The sequence below is a fragment of the Zootoca vivipara genome, chromosome 2 (assembly GCF_965207765.1).
Source record: "Zootoca vivipara chromosome 2, rZooViv2.hap1.1, whole genome shotgun sequence".
Classification (NCBI taxonomy): Eukaryota; Metazoa; Chordata; class Lepidosauria; order Squamata; family Lacertidae; genus Zootoca; species Zootoca vivipara.
In genome coordinates, this window is record NC_142584.1 from 121,745,822 (window position 1) to 121,765,306 (window position 19,485).

The window sequence follows — 19,485 nt, forward strand, 5'->3', positions numbered from 1 at the left end:
TTTCTCCCCAGTGTGACTCCGTTGATGAATTCTAAGGTTTCCACTCTGACTGAAGCTCTTTCCACACTCCATACATTTAAATGGTTTCTTACCAGTGTGAGTCTGTTGATGAATTCTAAGGTGTCCATTCTGACTGAAGCTTGTCCCACATTCCACGCATTTAAATGGTTTCTCCCCTGTGTGAGTCCGCTGATGTAGTCTTAGTGTTCCACTATAAGTGAAGCTCTTTCCACACTCCATGCATTTAAATGGTTTCTCACCAGTGTTAGTCCGTTGATGAATTCTAAGGTGTTCACTCTTAGTGAAGCTCTTTCCAAATTCCATACAATGAAATGGTTTATCCTCTGTGTGAGTTCGTTGATGAATTCGAAGGTTTCCACTCCGACTGAAGCTCTTTCCACACTCCATGCATTTAAATGGTTTCTCTCCTGTGTGAGTCCGTTGATGAATTCTAAGGTTTCTACTCTTAGTGTAGCTCTTTCCACATTCCACACATTTAAATGGTTTCTCACCAGTGTGAGTCCATTGATGTAGTCTTAGTGTTCCACTCTGACTGAAGCTCTTTCCACACTCCATGCATTTAAATGGTTTCTCCCCTGTGTGAGTCCGTTGATGAATTCTAAGGTTTCCACTCAGACTGAAGCTCTTTCCACATTCCACACATTTAAATGGTTTCTCACCAGTGTGAGTCCGTTGATGAATTCTAAGTTTTCCACTCTGACTGAAGCTCTTTCCACACTCTATACATTTAAATGGTTTCTCCCCTGTGTGAGTTTGATGATGGTTAGTCAATGTTGTACCATCAATAAAGCTCTTTCCACACTCCATGCATTCAAATGGTTTCTCTCCTGTATGTCTCTGTTGATGAATTCTAAGGTGTCCACTCTGACTGAAGCTCTTTCCACACTCCATGCATTTAAATGGTTTCTCTCCTGTGTGAGTCCGTTGATGAATTCTAAGTACTTGATTAGAAGTGAAGCCCTTTCCACACTCCATACATTCCAATGGTTTCTCTCCTGTGTGAGTCCATTGATGTTTTCTAAGTGTTCCACTGTAAGTGAAGCTCTTTCCACATTCCATGCATTTAAATGGTTTCTCACCAGTGTGAGTCCGTTGATGAATTCTAAGGTCTCCACTCTGACTGAACCTCTTTCCACACTCCATGCATTTAAATGGTTTCTCCCCCGTGTGAGTCCGATGATGTTTTTTAAGTGTTCCACTGTCACTGAAGCTCTTTCCACATTCCATGCATTTAAATGGTTTCTCACCAGTGTGAGTCCATTGATGAATTCTAAGGTCTCCACTCTGACTGAAGCTCTTTCCACACTCCATGCATTTAAATGGTTTCTCTCCTGTGTGAGTCCATTGATGTTTTCTAAGTGTTCCACTGTCAGTGAAGCTCTTTCCACATTCCATGCATTTAAATGGTTTCTCCCCTGTGTGAGTCCGTAGATGAATTCTAAGGTTTCCACTCCGACTGAAGCTCTTTCCACACTCCATACATTTAAATGGTTTCTCCCCTGTGTGAGCCCGTTGATGACTTCTAAGATGTCCACTCATACTGAAGCTCTTTCCACACTCCATACATTTAAATGGTTTCTCCCCTGTGTGAGTCCGTAGATGAATTCTAAGGTTTCCACTCCGACTGAAGCTCTTTCCACACTCCATACATTCAAATGGTTTCTCGCCTGTGTGACTCCGTTGATGGGTTCTAAGGTTCCCACTGTGTCTGTAGCTCTTTCCACACTCCATACATTTAAATGGTTTCTCACCAGTGTGACTCCGTTGATGAATTCTAAGGTCTCCACTCTGACTGAAGCTCTTTCCACACTCCATGCATTTAAATGGTTTCTCCCCCGTGTGAGTCCGATGATGTTTTCTAAGTGTTCCACTGTCACTGAAGCTATTTCCACATTCCATGCATTCAAAGGGTTTCTCCCCTCTGTGAGTCCGTTGATGACTTCTAAGATGTCCACTCCTACTGAAGCTCTTTCCACACTCCATGCATTTAAATGGTTTCTCACCAGTGTGAGTCCGTTTATGTAGTCTTAGTGTTCCACTCTGACTGTAGCTCTTTCCACACTCCATGCATTCAAATGGTTTCTCCACAGTGTGACTCCGTTGATGAATTCTCAGGATTCCATTGTGACTGAAGCTCTTTCCACACTCCATGCATTCAAATGGTTTCCCCCCTGTGTGAGTCTGCTGATGTTTTATTAGTGTTCCACTGTCATTGAAGCTCTTCCCATACTCCATACTTTCAAATGTTTTCTCTTTCCACACTCCATGCATTTAAATGATTTCTTCGTTATTCACATTGAACATGGCCCCCATAATTCTCACTGCCTTTGTCTTCTTTGGAGGGTGAAGGGGGGAGGAAATCCTATTTTTATCTACAAAGAGAAGAAAGGAATATTACAAACATCAATCAACACCTGCTCTTATTTTAGCATCTCCTACATTATCTCCTGTCTTCCATATGTTCCAAATTTTTAGCATCTAGATCAAGGGAAGTAATAGTACCACTGTATTCTGCTCTGGTCAGACCTCACCTGGAGTACTGTGTCCAGTTCTGGGCACCACAGTTCAAGAAGGATACTGACAAGCTGGAACGTGTCCAGAAGAGGGCAACCAAAATGGTCAAAGGCCTGGAAACGATGCCTTATGAGGAACGGCTTAGGGAGCTGGGTATGTTTAGCCTGGAGAAGAGAAGGTTAAGGGGTGATATGATAGCCATGTTCAAATATATAAAAGGATGTTCAAATATATAAAAGGATGTCATATAGAGGAGGGAGAAAGGTTGTTTTCTGCTGCTCCAGAGAAGCGGACACGGAGCAACAGATTCAAACTACAAGAAAGAAAATTCCACCTAAACATTAGGAAGAACTTCCTGACAGTAAGAGCTGTTCGGCAGTGGAATTTGCTACCAAGGAGTGTGATGGAGTCTCCTTCTTTGGAGGTCTTTAAGCAGAGGCTTGACAGCCATCTGTCAGGAATGCTTTGATGGTGTTTCCTGCTTGGCAGGGGGTTGGACTGGAAGGCCCTTGTGGTCTCTTCCAACTCTATGATTCTATGAAAGGCATATGAAATCATGTTAAATAATTGTAATGCATCATCAGCCTTTCATAATCCTTAATAGTTAATGAAGCAGCTCTATCTCAGAAGACGCTTGAACTGTGGGGTTTACTTTTTATAAAAAGTGGTTTCTCACAGGAAAGGGAGCTGCTCTATGTCCATGAACCTGCCCACTATTTCATCAGGGTCCTAAGTTAAATGAATACAATTTTTTTCACTGGAAGCAACATTTGATAGTGCTTCTAGATGCAAGAGAAGTCTTGGAAGTTACAGTGGTACCTCAGGGTACGAACCTAATCACCTGGACAGTCCCTTTGGCCTCAGGAGGTGCATGTTAACCATTTTGGGAGACCCATATTTGTTGGTTGTGGTCAGCCGAAGGAGTGCTCAGGTAGAAGAATGTTCTTTGGGTTGGACCTCCATCTGTCAGCCTTGCATTGCATGGAGAGAGCTGGAGATGCAGAAGGAAAGGCGCTTACCATAATTCATTCCGGAGTTCTGTTGTTAACCTGAAACCATTCTTAACCTGAGGTATCACTTTAGCTAATGGGGGCCTCCTGCTGCCGCACGATTTCTGCTCTCATCCTGAGGTAAATTGCTTAACCTGAGGTACGACTTCCGGGTTAACGGAGTCTGTAACCCGAAGTGTTTGTAACCCAAGGTGCCACTGTATTGAAAATCATAAGCCAACTGACTCAAGTGAAGAGGGTTTAGCCAAGATCATGTATTTCAGTTGTATGAAAGGCACAAGGCAGGGTTGCCCGCTTTCGCCCTTATTGTTTATACTTAAATTGGAAGTATTATTACAGAAAATAAGGAAATCAGAAAGCATAATAGGAGTAAGACATGGAATGAGAGAATATAAACTAAAGGCATTCGCTGATGACATAGTCCTAACGCTACAAGATCCGCAAACATCAGCGACAGAGGCCTTGAAAATACCGGTAATTGAGGAGTATGGGGCACTAGCGGGGTTAAAATTGAACAGAAACAAGACAAAAATGATGGTGAAAAATCTGAACTTAGAACAAACAGACCGGTTACAATCAAAAATAGGAATAACAGCGGTTAAGAAAGTAAAATATTTAGGTATCTGGTTATCACCAAAAAACTCAAACCTGTACAAAGACATTTACATAACAGCATGGAAGGAAGTGAAATTCAATCTGGAAACATGGAGCAAGCTTAACCTATCTTGGTGGGGCAGAATGGCTGCTATAAAGATGTCAATATTACCCAAGCTACTTTTCTTATTCCAAACATTCCCAATTATTACAGGCAAAACACAATTTAAAGAGTGGCAAAAGGTAATTTCACGGTTTATATGGCAGGGTAAAAAGCCCAGGATAAAGTTTAAAATTCTAACTGACAAAAAAGAAAGGGGTGGCTTCTCCCTCCCTGACCTTGAACTGTATTATGAATCAGCATGTATAATATGGATAAGGGATTGGTTAAAATTGGAAAATTCAGAATTATTAGACCTTGAAGGTTTCCAAAACTGATACGGTTGGCATGCGTACCTGTAGTATGATAAGGTACAAGTTCATAAGGATTTTTTACAACACACCATGAAGAAGCCATTATTGGAAGTTTGGCTGAGATACAGGGAATGGTTTGAAAGGAAGATTCCAGGATGGTTATCACCTCAAGAGGCTTTATCGGTAAAGAAACTTAGCATGAAGGGAAACTGGCTGACTTACAGAGATATAACAATAGTGGAAAATAATATATTTAAGATGAGGACATACGAGGAGCTAAAGGAGAAGGTGCAAGGATGGTGGGAATACCAACAAATTTATAGCGCATTTGTGAAAGATAGCAGCTGATGGCCCTAGCAACCCTTGCTACTTTGTGGCCCCTTTTCCCTGGCACTCGCCTTCCCTGTGCGTGACCTTGAGGTTTAAACTATTTTCCTGCTCCTTAGGTTTAGTCTAGCCTCCTCTCTGCAGTCACCACCCTTTTGAGTTCAGATATGTTGCTGGAATAATAAGGCACATCCGTTTTTAACATAACATTTAAGAAAGCTTTCTTTAACTAGAGGACATGTAAAATTTGTTATGGTTTCATTCGTATAAGCTCTTAGATCATATTCTTAGTTACATATAACACTGGCTAGATAATATAGTTCTAGTAAACTTCTCAAAACACTCTAATATCCACTACCACCCACACACTCCCGCTCCCCAAACCCTCTCAACTCTAACAACTCAAATAACTGCTCCCCATTCCCTTTAAACTCATGGCAGTCCCGCCCCTCAGGAATGGAATGTGTCACTCAACTAGGAGGTTGGGTTTAACACTTTACACCCTGGAGTTCTATTGTAAGCCAGTCCAATCCGATACAGATGCCAACTGCAGAAGCCTCTCTCTGGAGGAATGCCACAAAGAAGATGTTGACACCATCGACCATAACATCCTTCTGGACCGTCTAGAGGGCTTGGGAGCTGGGGGCACTGTCATACAGTGGTTCCGCTCCTTCCTTCTGGGCTGTGGGGGATGAGTGTTCAGACCCCTGGGCTCTCCCTTGTGGGGTGCCTCAGGGTTCTTTCCTCTCCCACATGCTTTTTAACATCTGCATGCAGCCGCTGGGAGAGATCATCAGGGGGTTTGGGCTGGGTGTTCATCAGTATGCGGATGATACCCAGCTCTACCTCTCTTTCAAATTAGAACCAGCAAAGGCGGTGAAGGTCCTGTGTGAGTGCCTGGAGGCGGTTGGAGGATGGATGGCAGCTAACAGATTGAGATTGAATCCTGACAAGACAGAAGTACTGTTTGTGGGGGACAGGAGGAGAGCAGGTGTGGAGGACTCCCTGGTCCTGAATGGGGTAAGTGTGCCCCTGAAGGACCAGGTGCCCAGCCTGGGAGTCATTTTGGACTCACAGCTGTCCATGGAGGCGCAGGTCAATTCTGTGTCCAGGGCAGCTGTTTATCAGCTCCATCTGGTACGCAGGCTGAGACCCTACCTGCCTGCAGACTGTCTCGCCAGAGTGGTGCATGCTCTAGTTATGTCTTGCTTGGACTACTGCAATGCGCTCTACGTGGGGCTACCTTTGAAGGTGACCCGGAAACTACAACTAACCCAGAATGCGGCAGCTAGACTGGTGACTGGGAGCGGCCGCTGAGAAACACCGGTCTTGAAAGACCTACATTGGCTCCCAGTACGTTTCCGAGCACAGTCCAAAGTGTTGGTGCTGACCTTTAAAGCCCTAAACGGCCTCGGACCAGTATACCTGAAGGAGCGTCTCCACCCCCATCATTCTACCCGGACACTGAGGTCCAGTGCCGAGGGCCTTCTGGCGGTTCCCTCATTGTGAGAAGCCAAATTACAGGGAACCAGGCAGAGGGCCTTCTCGGTAGTGGCACCCACCCTGTGGAATGTTGGGCAGGGTATAAATAATAAATTATTAGTAGTAGTATTTAGTGAGCAAACTGCAAAAGGGACTTTCTGGACTTTATGCTAGAGCCTGGAATCAAAAACTGCACAAAATGTTGATGCAGCTTGGGTACAAGCAGGCCATGCCGACAAGGGCCTGTACAGCAAGTCAAGGAATGGAGCATTTATTTCTCATACTTTTTAGCTTTTGCTGATGACTTGATTCTTGCCACAACAAATGACAGAGACTATGCACAGGTTGTGAAACACCTAACCAAAGAGGTTGAGGTCAAGGAAATGGGAAAGATCCAGTACTACCTCGGAATCCAGGTTGAAAGAAAAGAAGATGGGTCATTTCTTCTAAATCAACGGCAAAAGATCCTTCTCCAGAATTTGCAAATGCAAGATGCACACCCAGTTGCAACGCCCATGGCTACTGACTTATTAAGGAATCAGCAGGATTTGAAACCATTACCTGACAACATAGAATGCAGGCCAGCAATTGGTAGACATTTGTATCTTGGTACAACTTGGAAACCTGACTTAGTTAATGCTGTGGGAATTCTTAGTGGGAAGGTAAATGCCCCCCCCCCGAACAGGATTGTGTGGGTGTGAAAAGGGGGGTACGGTATTTGAAGGGCACAGTGAATTGTAAATGGAGGTTGCCAGCTGTTAGTAATCCTGAAAAGTTTGGGGATATTGATGCAGATTGGGCCGGTTAGCACTGACTACAAATCCACACACACACAAAAAAAATTCCTTCAGTAGCACCTTAAAGACCAACTAGGTTTTTATTTTGGTATGAGCTTTCGTGTGCATGCACACTTCGTCAGATACACTGAAACGGAAGTAACCAGACCCTTATGTATATTCAGAGGGTGGGGAAGTGGGGGGAATGGGTGATGGGCTGATAGGAGTGGTAAACCTGTTCATGACTGTTAACAACTGCAATTGGTCTTGCCAGGGGAGGGGGAATCCACAGGTGGATATGTATTTATGTTTGGGGAGGGATTCAATAAATAAATAACAATAACAATTGTAATGATAAATACACAGGCTGTTGGGGGGGGGGAATCCCGCCCATTTCCATAACAATCTTCCCAATCCCTTAAATCCCAGATTTAAGAGATCTGAAATAGTGGCAGTAATGGAAACCGGTTGGAATGGAGAGAAGGAGTTGGGCACAGGTATCTCTGGATAGGAACCCTTTAGATGCTTCTCCAGAGAAACACAGGCATGTGGGAGAGACTGTAGTTGCCAAGACAGAAGCCTCAAAGGGCGGAAATCATAAAGTGGGCTTCCTCCCTTTCCTCTTCCCCCCCCCCCCATGGTTAGACTCCCTATAACAGCCCCCAGAGCCCCATGCAGGAGCTGACCTGGGACTTCTGGCAGGGGAAGGACTGAGCTTCAAGGGAGGAGAGGGTGGGTGGATCAGGCCTCCTGTTCAGGGATCTCTCCCTGGTCGACTCCAAGGAGATTCCTGGGCAGGAGGGAGAAGGCAGGCAGCCCCCAAGTCTCTCTCTCTCTCGTTCTCCAAGATGGCTTCCATTCCTCCCCCAGGGATGCTCTCTCTCTCTCTCTCCCCACCTCCTGCCAATGCTGGCTTCGATTCCTCCCCCATGGATGCTTCCCTCCCTCCCTCAGCCCCCCAACTTCCTCTGCCCTCCGCCCCCCCCCCCAATCTCCCCTTTGGCAATGGACTTCTCCCTCTGGTTGGCCCCTCCAGCTTTCTGAAGCAGGCAGCAGAAGAGCTTATTTTGTTGCATTTATGAAAGCATATTAGAATCATAGAGTTGGAAGAGACCACAAGGGCCATCCAGTCCAACCCCCTGCCAAACAGGAAACACCATCAAGGCACCATCAAACCTGATTTAGTTAATGCTGTGGGAATTCTTAGTAGGAAGGTAAATGCCCCCCCCCCTGAACAGGACTGTGTGGGTGTGTAGTACTTTACATTTCTCCTTTTAAAAATTCATCTTGTTTGCTTTGGCCCAGTTGTCTAATCTGTTAAGGTCATTTTGAAGTGTGATCCTGTCCTCTGGGGTATTAGCCACCCCTCCCAATTTGGTGTCGTCTGCAAACTTGCTCAGGATGCCCTCAAGCCCACCATCCAAGTCATTGATAAAGATGTTGAATAAGACTGGGCCCAAGACAGACCTGATTTAGCTAATGGACCTGATTTAGCTAATGCTGTGGGAATTCTTAGTAGGGAGGTAAATGCCCCCCACCCGAACAGGACTGTGTGGGTGTGAAAAGGGGGGTACGGTATTTGAAGGGCACAATGAATTGTAAATGGAGGTTGCCAGCTGTTAGTAATCCTGAAAAGTTTGGGGATATTGATGCAGATTGGGCCGGATGTACCACTGACTACAAATCCACAGGAGGAGGGATTCAATAAATAAATAACAACAACATTGTAGTACTAATTACACAGGTGGGGGGGGCGGGGAATCCTACCCATTTCCATAGCAATCTTCCCAATCCCTTAAATCCCTCGGGTTTAAGAGATCTGATATAGTGGCAATAATGGAAACCGGGTGGAATGGAGAGAAGGAGTGGGAAACAGCTATCTCTGGATACGAACCCTTCAGATGCTTCTCCTCAGAAACACAGGCATGTGGGTGAGACTGTAGTTCTTAAGACAAAAGCCTCAAAGGGCGGAAAGAATAAAGGGGACTTCCTCCCTTTCCTCTTTCCCCCCATGGTTGGACTCCCTATAACAGCCCCCAGCGCCCCATGCAGGAGCTGACCTGAGACTTATGGCAGGGCAAGGACTGAGCTTCAAGGGAGGAGAGGGTGGGTGGATCAGGCCTCCTGTTCAGGGATCTCTCCCTGGTCGACTCGAAATCATGGCAGATTCCTGGGCAGGAGGGAGAAGTCAAGGCAGGCAGCCCCCAAGTCTCTCTCTTTCTCTCTCTCTCTTTCCCCACCTCCTGCCAATGCTGGCTTCGATTCCACCTCCATGGATGCTTCCCTTCCTCCCTCAGCCCCCCAACCTCTTATGCCCTCCACCCCCCCCCAGTCTGCCCTTCGCCCAGAGGTTTCCCTGGCCGGCTCCCCCTTCGCCCTGCCCACCAATTCTCTCCCAATCTAGCCTACCTCTCCATGGACTCCCTCTCTCTAGACCAGGCATGTAAAAAGTGCCTTTTGAGGCCCGAATCTCTCTGAGTTCTAGAAAAGGTCAACAACTTTGGTCTGCCCTCAGGCATCTTCACTTCATTTAATCTGGCCCTCTTTGACAAAAGTTTGCCGCCCCCCCCCCCTGCTCTAGACAAGAGGGACCCACCAAGCCTTGCCCCAGAGATGCCTGCCAGGGGGAACCCAGAAAATGCAGAGGGGCGCGGAATGGAGGCCTCGCTTCAAGTCCCAGCCCTGCTTGGGGGGGGGGTCCTGGGGGGGCAGGGGAGCTGAGCATCTCTTGACAGCTGAGCACCTCCTTGCGCTGCAAAGGAGACCTTGCAATGCAAACCCTGCCGGTGCTCCCTCTGCAGAAAGCCCCCCCCCGAACCCCCATTGGAAAAGGCAGGAAGGCTGGTTTCTTTTGGGGGGAGGGGCTTGCAGTGAGAACCCTGAGAATGGAGGGTCCCCCATCTGCAGCCGGATTGCATGGATCGGGGCCTGTTCAGATAGCGCCCAGGAAGGGAGTTGTTCTGGGGGGGGGGTCTCCGCCCCCTTTCCTCCCTCCCCCCCCACAGCTCTATCTCTTTGTCCTCCCTGCCCCCCCCTGCTCGCTCTTCTCTTCCCATTTCCTTTCCCTCTGGGGGAGGGGCTCCTTTATCCCAGCAGCGCCTGAATCAACCCCTCCCCCGCTCGACTGACCCACAGAAAGAAGGGGGAGGGGGAGGGGGAAGTCCCCTACTTTCCTTTCATCCCCCCCCCCAAATCCTGCCCTCCCTTCCCAGCTGCCCTGTTTGCAGATTCAGGGGGAGGAAAAGCGCATCTTTATCTCTCTCCCGCCCCCCACAATATATATATAGATATATTTCGCACCTCTTTTTCCTCCTCCTCTGCAGACCTGCTCCTCTTCCGGGAATGTGAATGGAGGCCCCTCCCCCTCCCACCTTGGCCCCCCTCCCCCCTCCAAACTTCCTGCCTCTCTAGGAAGCGGAGCTCACTGACCCTTGGGGAGGAATGAGTGACGCCTCCCTCCCAGAAGACACAAATTCTCCTCTTTCCAAACAAGCTCTGAATATCCTGTTTCTTTCCTGATAATCTCCCAGCTTCGATCTCCGGAGGCGGCAAGGAAAGAGACCCCCCCCACCTCCCAAAAAGTCCTTCATCTCTTTTCATCCCTTCCCAGGAGGGGGGGGCGGGGGATCCGGTCATTTCCCCACCTATTTTCCCACGTGGGGGAGGCAGGGATGTGACGTAGGGTGTCCCCGTTACAACAGCCCTGCAGAGTAGACCGGAGTTGGGATGCGGGTTTGGGGGTTGGAAAAGTGACTTACGACAACCCTAAATGGTGTTCTCCCTCGCCATTATATCTATCTATCTATCTATCTATCTATCTATCTATCTATCTATCTATCTATCTATCATCGATCTATCTATCATCTCTTCTATCCGCTTATTTTATGTGAGCTGCTTGGAAGACAGCTTTGGTTCAAAGGCAAGATTGAAATACAATGGTTTTCCCCGTTTGCAACAAAGAGCTATTCCACCCCCCTCCTCTCCATGGGGGGCTGGCGATCTCCAGATCCAGGGCTCTCCCCCTTCCTTTCCCCCTTCTCCTCACTGCCCCTTTGAAGAGCCATAGCATCACAGAATCTGAGAACTGGAAGGAGCTGAAGAGTCATAGAATCGTAGAGTTGGAAGAGACCACAAGGGCCAACCAGTCCAACCCCCTGCCAAGCAGGAAACACCATCAAAGCATTCTTGACATAGGCCTGTCAAGCCTCTGCTTAAAGACCTCCAAAGGAGGAGACTCCACCACACTCCTTGGCAGCAAATTCCACTGTCGAACAACTCTTACTGTCAGGAAGTTCTTCCTAATGTTTAGGTGGAATCTTCTTTCTTGTAGTTTGACTCCATTGCTCCGTGTCCGCTTCTCTGGAGCAGCAGAAAACAACCTTTCACCCTCCTCTATATGACATCCTTTGATATCTTTGAACATGGCTATCATATCACCCCTTAACCTTCTCTTCTCCAGGCTAAACATACCCAGCTCCCTAAGCCGTTCCTCATAAGGCATCGTTTCCAGGCCTTTGACCATTTTGGTTGCCCTCTTCTGGACACGTTCCAGCTTGTCAGTATCCTTCTTGAACTGTGGTGCCCAGAACTGGACACAGTACTCCATGTGAGGTCTGACCAGAGCAGAATACAGTGGTACTATTACTTCCCTCGATCTAGATGCTATACTCCTATTGATGCAGCCCAGAATTGCATTGGCTTTTTTTAGCTGCTGCATCACACTGTTGACTCATGTCAAGTTTGTGGTCTACCAAGACTCCTAGATCCCCTCGGAACTGTTTTCTTTCAGGATCCCCCACGAATCTAAGCCACATTACTGTAATGTAAACATTTATCCCAAGAAAATAAGGATGTTTTAAAGGGTAGAGGTAAAGGGCCCCTGGCCATTAGTTCCAGTCGTGACCGACTCTGGGCTTGCGCGCTCATTTCGCTTTACTGGCCGAGGGAGCCGGCGTACAGCTTCCAGGTCATGTGGCCAGCATGACTAAGCCGCTTCTGGTGAACCAGAGCAGAGCAATTGGTTCCGAACCGCTGACCTTCCGATTGGCAAGCCCTAGGCTCAGTGGTCCCATGAAAGGGTAAAGGTAAAGGGCCCCCTGACCATTTATCCCAATAAATATCCCAAAATAGGATGTCCTATTTCATTACTACTACTACTCCTCTGGTTGGCTTCCGAGAGAGAGAGAGAGAGAGAGAGAGAGAGAGAGAGAATTGTAATAAAACATTTAACATTAAACATCTTCAGAATGCTTTGTGGATCGACCCAAACAACAGGATTCAAGTTACAAGAAAGGCAACTCCGACTCAATGTCAGGAAGAACTTTCTGGCAGTTAAGAGCTGTTTGACAGTGGAACGGTCTCTCTCCTACCTTGGAGGGCCACCTGTCTTAGATGTTTGAGTTGAGATTCCTGCATTGCAGGGGGTTAGACTAGATGACCCTTGGGTGTAGCTTCCAGCTCTACAATTCTATGGTTTAATGTACAGTGGTGTCTCGCTAGATGAATTTAATTCGTTCCAGGACTCAATTCATCCTACGAAAAATTCGTCTAGCAAGTCGCGGTTTCCCATAGGAATGCATTGAAACTTAATTAAGGGACAGGGACCCAGGTGGCGCTGTGGTTAAACCACTGAGCCTAGGGCTTGCTGATCAGAAGGTCGGCGGTTCAAATCCCTGTGACGGGGTGAGCTCCCGTTGCTCGGTCCCAGCTCCTGCCAACCTAGCAGTTCGAAAGCACGTCAAAATGCAAGTAGATAAATAGGTACCGCTACAGCGGGAAGGTAAACGGCGTTTCCATGTGCTGCTCTGGTTTGCCAGAAGCGGCTTTGTCATGCTGGCCACATGACCTGGAAGCTGTACGCCGGCTCCCTCGGCCAATAATGCGAGATGAGCGTGCAACCCCAGAGTCGGTCACGACTGGACCTAATGGTCAGGGGTCCCTTTACCTTTACCTTTACGGGCTCCGGGGGAGTGGCGGCAGTGGCACTTGCTCTCTTGGCTCGCGGAAGGCAGGCAGTGCGGGGGAAGGGTGCTTGCTCGGGGAAGGCAGGCAGGCAGGCGCCCTTCCCCCGCACCGCCGCACCTTATGGCTCGGGATCTCCAAAATGTTATTCTTTGTGGACCTTAAGATACACCGTGGGGCATACCAGGAGAGGCGGTCCTGTATGTACGAGGGCTTTAAAGGTCAAAACCAACACCTTAAATCTGATCCTGTACTCCACCGAGAGCCAGTGCAGCTGGTAAAACACTGGATGAATATGGTCCCACAGCAGGGACCCCGTAAGGAACCTCGCTGCGTCATTCTGCACCCGCTGGAGTTTCTGGGGCAGCTTCAGGGGCAGCCCTGCGTAAAGTGAGTTACGATAATCAAGCCTGGAGGTGACCATCACATGGACCACTGTGGCCAGATCAGGGCGAGAACGGTAAGGGACCAACTGTTTAATGTGGCGGAGATGGAAAAATGCCACCTTAGCTATGGCTGCAACCAAACTCTTGACAGAAGGCGCTGGCACTAATTGAGCCCCCACAACAGATGGGAATTGGCCCCCCAACCCCATGTCGTCCCGACCCAGCCAGAGGACCTCTGTCTTCGAAGGACTTAACTTCAACCGGCTCCCACCTAGCCGTTGAGCCACAGCTTCCAAACACCTGGTCAGTGTGTCCGGGGCCGAGGCAGGGTGGTTGTCCACCAGCAGATAAATCTGGGTGTCATCAGCATATTGATGGCAACCCAGCCCAAAACTCTGGACAATCTGAGCAGGGGGACGCATGAAGATGTTAAAAAGCATCGGGGAAAGGATTGTGCCCTGCGGCACTCCACACACCAAGGAGTCCCGTGGCCACAACTCCTTCCCTAGCGCCACCCTCTGTCCCCGACCTGATATAAAGGGGCGCAGCCATTGTCGGACTGTGCCCTGAATCCCCACATCGGCAAGGCGGTGGTCTAAAATTTTGTGATCAACCATGTTGAAGGCTGCTGACAGATCTAAAAGAATCAGCAGTCCCGACCCGCCTTGATCCAGCTGTCTACGAGATAATATGTTAGGGCGACCAGAGCCGCCTCGGTCCCATAACCAGGGCGAAAGCCGGACTGAAATGGATCCAGAGCCGATGTTTCATCCAAAAACCTACCCAGCTGTTCAGCAACCGCTCTCTCACTTACCTTACCCAGGTATGGAAGATTCGAAACCGGGCGGTAATTGGAAAGATCTAAATAATAGGTGCTTTCAGTCTTTCTGTGTCTTCATGGCTGCATCATTGCAATGATAACAGTGGGAGTGATGCTGCTGTTCCTATAATATAATCTAACTCTGCTTCCAAAGCAACACCCCCCAGTCTCAGCTCCACTTTCTGAAACTCTCCATTCCCAGATAAAAACATTTCCAACTCCCTCCCCCAAACACCAAAACCAGCTCACTCTCAGTCCGTCCTCATTCAGAAGCAACACTCCAGACTCACACACTCCCCCTCCCTATCTAACACTACATTCAATATTATATTATGCTTACCTATTGTGAATTGTTACCTTCATTACTTTAAATACATGTCTAGACAATGTTGTATACTGCGTTTCTCACATTTTAGGACGTGCCTGTAAAATAAGCCATGGCACAATTTTCATGCGTTGAAAAAATATAAGACATACCCCGAAAATAAGCCGTAGTGCTAAGTGTAGTTCTGGAGGGCCTCGCCAAAACACCGAGCAGCGCCGCATGGAGCCCCGAGCCAGCAGGACCCAGCTGAAGCGCCGACAAAGCGCCCGGCAGCGCCGCACAGAGTGCCCCGAGCCGCAGGAGGAGGAGGATTCAAAGTGCTACAGAGCACTGCTGGGTTCCGCTGGCTCGGGGTGCTCCACGTGGTGCTGCTGGGCGCTTTGTCGGCGCTTCAGCGGGGCGCGCTGGCTCGGGGCTCCATGCGGCGCGCGCTGCTGGGCGCTTTGTCGGCGCTTGAGCAGCAGCAGCAATTTACCAGTTAGTAAAAAATAATAATAAGACACCCCCTGAAAATATGCCATAGGCTTATTTTCTTGAGTAAAATAAATATAAGACGGTGTCTTAAAATGTGAGAAACAGGTACAAACAACAAAAGCTCACATATGCTGCATGCATTTAAGATTTATTTCCTGTCAACTAGGAGAGAAACAGGTTCTACACTCTAATAACCAAAGTATATTCCACATTCCTTCTATTTAAACCGTGTCTCTTCTTTTGATGGCCTGTAGAGTTTCCACTCTTACAACTCTTTTTTTTTTTCAAAGATAAATTTTTATTCATTTTTTCATAATCATATTAGCAAACATTCATATTACAAATAATTCAACCTATATGACTTCCTTCCAACCCATAAGTGGTAAATTCTGTCAAACCTACTTCGTATTTTCTATTTACAACAGACTCAAGACACTGTAGGCGTTATGTTGCTACCCCTAATGCTCTCATACCCATATAATTTCCTTTAGCATACTCTATAAATTTACTCCATTCAGCTTGGAACTTCGCATCGTCCGAATCACGTACTCTGTGTGTTAATTTGGCTAATTCCATAAATTCAAGAACCTTCGATTGCCACTCTTCTATAGATGGTATATCATTTGTTTTCCACTTCTGGGCAATGAGAATCCTGGCTGCCACTGTGGCATACATAAAGAATCTTAAATCGGATTTTGGGATTTCCTTATCGACTAGACCCAACAAGAAAGCCTCAGGCTTCTTCGGAAAGGTAAGTTTCAAATTTTTTTTAAGTTCGTTATAAACCAGATCCCAATTTTATTTTATCCTATCACACCCCCACCACATGTGAAAAAATTCCCCCACCAACGTTCTGCATTTCCAACACCATTTGTTCTGGTTCCTGTACATCTTAGAAAGTTTTGCTGGCGTTAAGTACCAGCGGTATACAAGTTTCATTACATTCTCCTTCAATACAGTACAGGCTGTAAAATTTATATTTTGTTTCCACAGTTTTGACCACATATCGGATGGGATGTTGTGCCCGAAGTCTTTGGCCCATTTGATCATAGAGTCCTTGACAGCCTCATCCATGGTATGCCAGTCCAAAAGTAAATTGTACATTTTGGATAGCAATTTGTAATTGCTGCCTAATAGCTCAATTTGAAATCTGGATTTCTTATCTTCAAAGCCGAATTCTTTTTTATCCTTATTAAATAAATCATTTATTTGATAATATTGCAGCCATCCTGCTAATTTGTCTTTAATTTGATCATATGTTTTTAATTTGTGACCTTCAATTGTTCTGATAACGATGTCTTCATAGGTAAGGCCCTTCTTATCCATGTTGATCTTTCGAATGGCTAATACGTTTAGAGGGGACACCCACAAGGGCATTTTCTTTTCCAATAGGGCCTTATTACGATCCCATACTTCAAGTAATGATCGTCTAAATATATGGTTAGTGAATCCCTTGTGGGCTTTCGCCTTGTTATGACAGAGGTATGCATGCCACCCAAAGCGGTTTGTGTAACCTTCAAGGTCCAGTAGATCTGCGTTCTCCAACAAGATCCAGTCCCTTAGCCATACAAGGCATGCTGACTCATAATAAAGTTTTAAGTCAGGGAAAGCAAATCCTCCTCTCTCTTTTTTATCAACCAAGATTTTTAGCTTAATCCTGGGTTTTTTCCCTAGCCATACAAACTTTGATAATACTCTTTGCCAATCTTTAAATTGGGAGACTCCTTTAACTATAGGGATATTCTGGAAGTGAAATAATAGTCTTGGTAAGATGTTCATTTTGATGACCGCAATTCTACCCCAAAAGGATAGCTTCAAATTTTTCCAGTTGTCTAGATCTTTCTTAATATCTTTCCAGGCCGGATCATAATTATCTTGAAACAAATTTAAATTTTTTGACGTTAACCAGATTCCTAAATATTTTATCTTTTTAGCACACAATATACCAATTTGTTTTTCTATCTCTTCACTCTTCTCTCTTCTAATATTTTTCAAAATCATTTTAGTCTTTGTCTTATTAATTTTGAAGCCTGCTACCTGTCCGAATTCTTCCATAATCTTTAGAGCTTCTGGTAAGCTAGTTTCGGGTTGTTCCACCGTCAGAGCCAGATCGTCGGCGAACGCCTTAACTTTATATTCTTTATTCCCGAGCTTGATTCCCCTTATTTCCGCTGTGTTTCTCAAGCGATTATTCAAGACCTCGATTACCGTTATGAATAGCAATGGTGATATGGGGCATCCTTGCCTGGTCCCTTTTGAAATATTAAATTTGTCTGATAGATTGTTATTTATGATTAGCCTTGCTGATTGATCCGAGTAAATTGCCCTGATGCCTCTCATAAACATATCTCCTGTCTCCATTTCTTTTAGATTATTCAACATGAAATACCAGGAGACGTTGTCAAACGCCTTCTCCGCGTCGACGAACAGAAGCGCTGCTTGTTTCTCATTTCTTACCTCTAAATATTCAATTATGCTTATAATGTTTCTGATGTTTTCCTTCATTTGGCGGCCCGGTAAAAAGCCCGCCTGGTCTCTGTGTATTATCGCATTTAATACATGTTTTAATCTATCAGCCAAGATGTCTGCGAATAATTTGTAATCATTGTTTAATAAAGAAATGGGCCTGTAATTCTTAACATTTTGAGAATCTGTATCTTTTTTTGGAATCAACGTAATGAAGGCTTCCTTCCAGGTGTTTGGTATCGTCCCCGTGTTGAGAATATTATTCATCACTTCACACAATATTGGTGCAATTTGGGTAACTAATACTTTGTAATATTTAGCCGAAATGCCATCGGGGCCAGGCGCTTTGCCCAATTTCATCTTATTAATAGCTTTTTCTACTTCTTGGATTGAAATTTCTTTATTCAACAGATCTTTATTTTCTTTTGATATCTTTTGGAGGCCGAATGATCGAATGTAATTTTCTATTTTCTTTTTATCTTCTTTTTCTTTCCTATATAATTCTCTATAATATCTTTGAAAAACATTTCTTATTTCTTTGGGGTCGACTATTTCAGCACCTTCTTCTTTAATTTTGTTGATTGTACTCTGTTTCTGCCACATCTTTATCTGCCATGCCAATAGTCTGCCCGACTTATTCGCTGATTCAAAATTTTTTTGTCTTAACCATTTAATTTTCCATTCAACCTCCTGATTTAACTAGCATTGATAACTGTGTTTGTAATCTTGAAATGGTCTGTTTTAAAGATTCATCTTTTGGTGAAATAATTAGTCGCTTTTCGCACTGTGTTAATTGTATCAAAATTTATTCTTTTCTCTTCCCTCTTTCTTTAACTTTGTGGCTATTTTTTTGTATCAGGAACCCCCTCATAACCGCTTTACTAGCGTCCCAGACAATGTCGATGGGAGTTTCTTTATTTAAATTCCATTTGAAATAGTCCATAATTGTTTCTTTGGCTTTCACGACTATCTTATTATCATTGAAAAGGGTCTCATTTAATCTCCACTCTTACAACTCTTAACACTCCGAGTCTTTTGATCGTTTAAAGACATCCACTACAACGGAATCTCTATCTAATTCCCTAGCTTTTCTTTTTTCTTTTTTTAAAAAAACCAATTTATTAAATTTTCCAATTACAAACCAATTATATCATATCAATTATTTCAAATTATACAAATACATATCAATTAAACCAAATATTATGCCAAATCATAATTTTATTTACTTATTTATTTTGGACTTCCCATGCTTCAATGTCTGGGGATTCTGAGTAATGCTACTCCCTGCCATCCTAGTCCAAATTTCAAAATCTTATCATTATAATCCAAAAGAAGGTATAAAAACAGATTTGGTGATCTGCTTAATTTATTTATTTTGGACTTCCCATGCTTCAATGTCTGGGGATTCTGAGTAATGCTACTCCCTGCCATCCTAGTCCAAATTTCAAAATCTTATCATTATAATCCAAAAGAAGGTATAAAAACAGATTTGGTGATCTGCTTAATTTAAAGAATGCATGAAGAGAGAAAATTATTAAAGATAGGGAGAAGTTACATTATTATTAGGGAATTAGGGCGAAAACAAGCAAATGAAGAAAAAGATGGATAAATGATAAGTCGACAATCGGAAGTTTTTTAGAGCTTAATTTTAAATGTTTTTTTCTTTATTCCCCCTGTTTTCCTTCTTCTTCTCTTTTTTCTCTCTTCTCCTCTCTCCCTTTTTGTTTCCCCTCTATATCTTCCTCTCTCCTACCTTTCTAGATCCTGCTATTTTGTTTTAGTTTTGCTGTATTGGAACAATTTTTCTTTGATATTTGAGGATACCAAAAGGATAACTTTACATAATTTTGTAAAGATATGTCTATTTGGGAAATTATGTTGTTTATGTGTTTTATGTTCTGTTTGTCTATTTGTG

The 19,485-nt window shown here is 45.1% G+C and overlaps 1 protein-coding gene and 1 long non-coding RNA gene across 2 annotated transcripts in view; one reads left to right on the forward strand and one right to left on the reverse strand.

Moving 5' to 3' along the window:
* The window catches only part of LOC132591663 (uncharacterized), a 38,886-nt gene that overhangs the window by 2,315 nt on the left and 17,086 nt on the right, over positions 1-19,485 (reverse strand). Inside the window, 1 exon segment of the mRNA XM_088664273.1 lies at positions 1-2,042. Coding sequence (XP_088520399.1) covers positions 1-2,042 — 2,042 coding nt within the window.
* Positions 15,386-18,668, forward strand: LOC148687240 (uncharacterized). The gene is made up of 2 exons (XR_015948557.1): positions 15,386-16,179; positions 17,475-18,668. It is a non-coding gene; the product is annotated as an uncharacterized LOC148687240 (long non-coding RNA).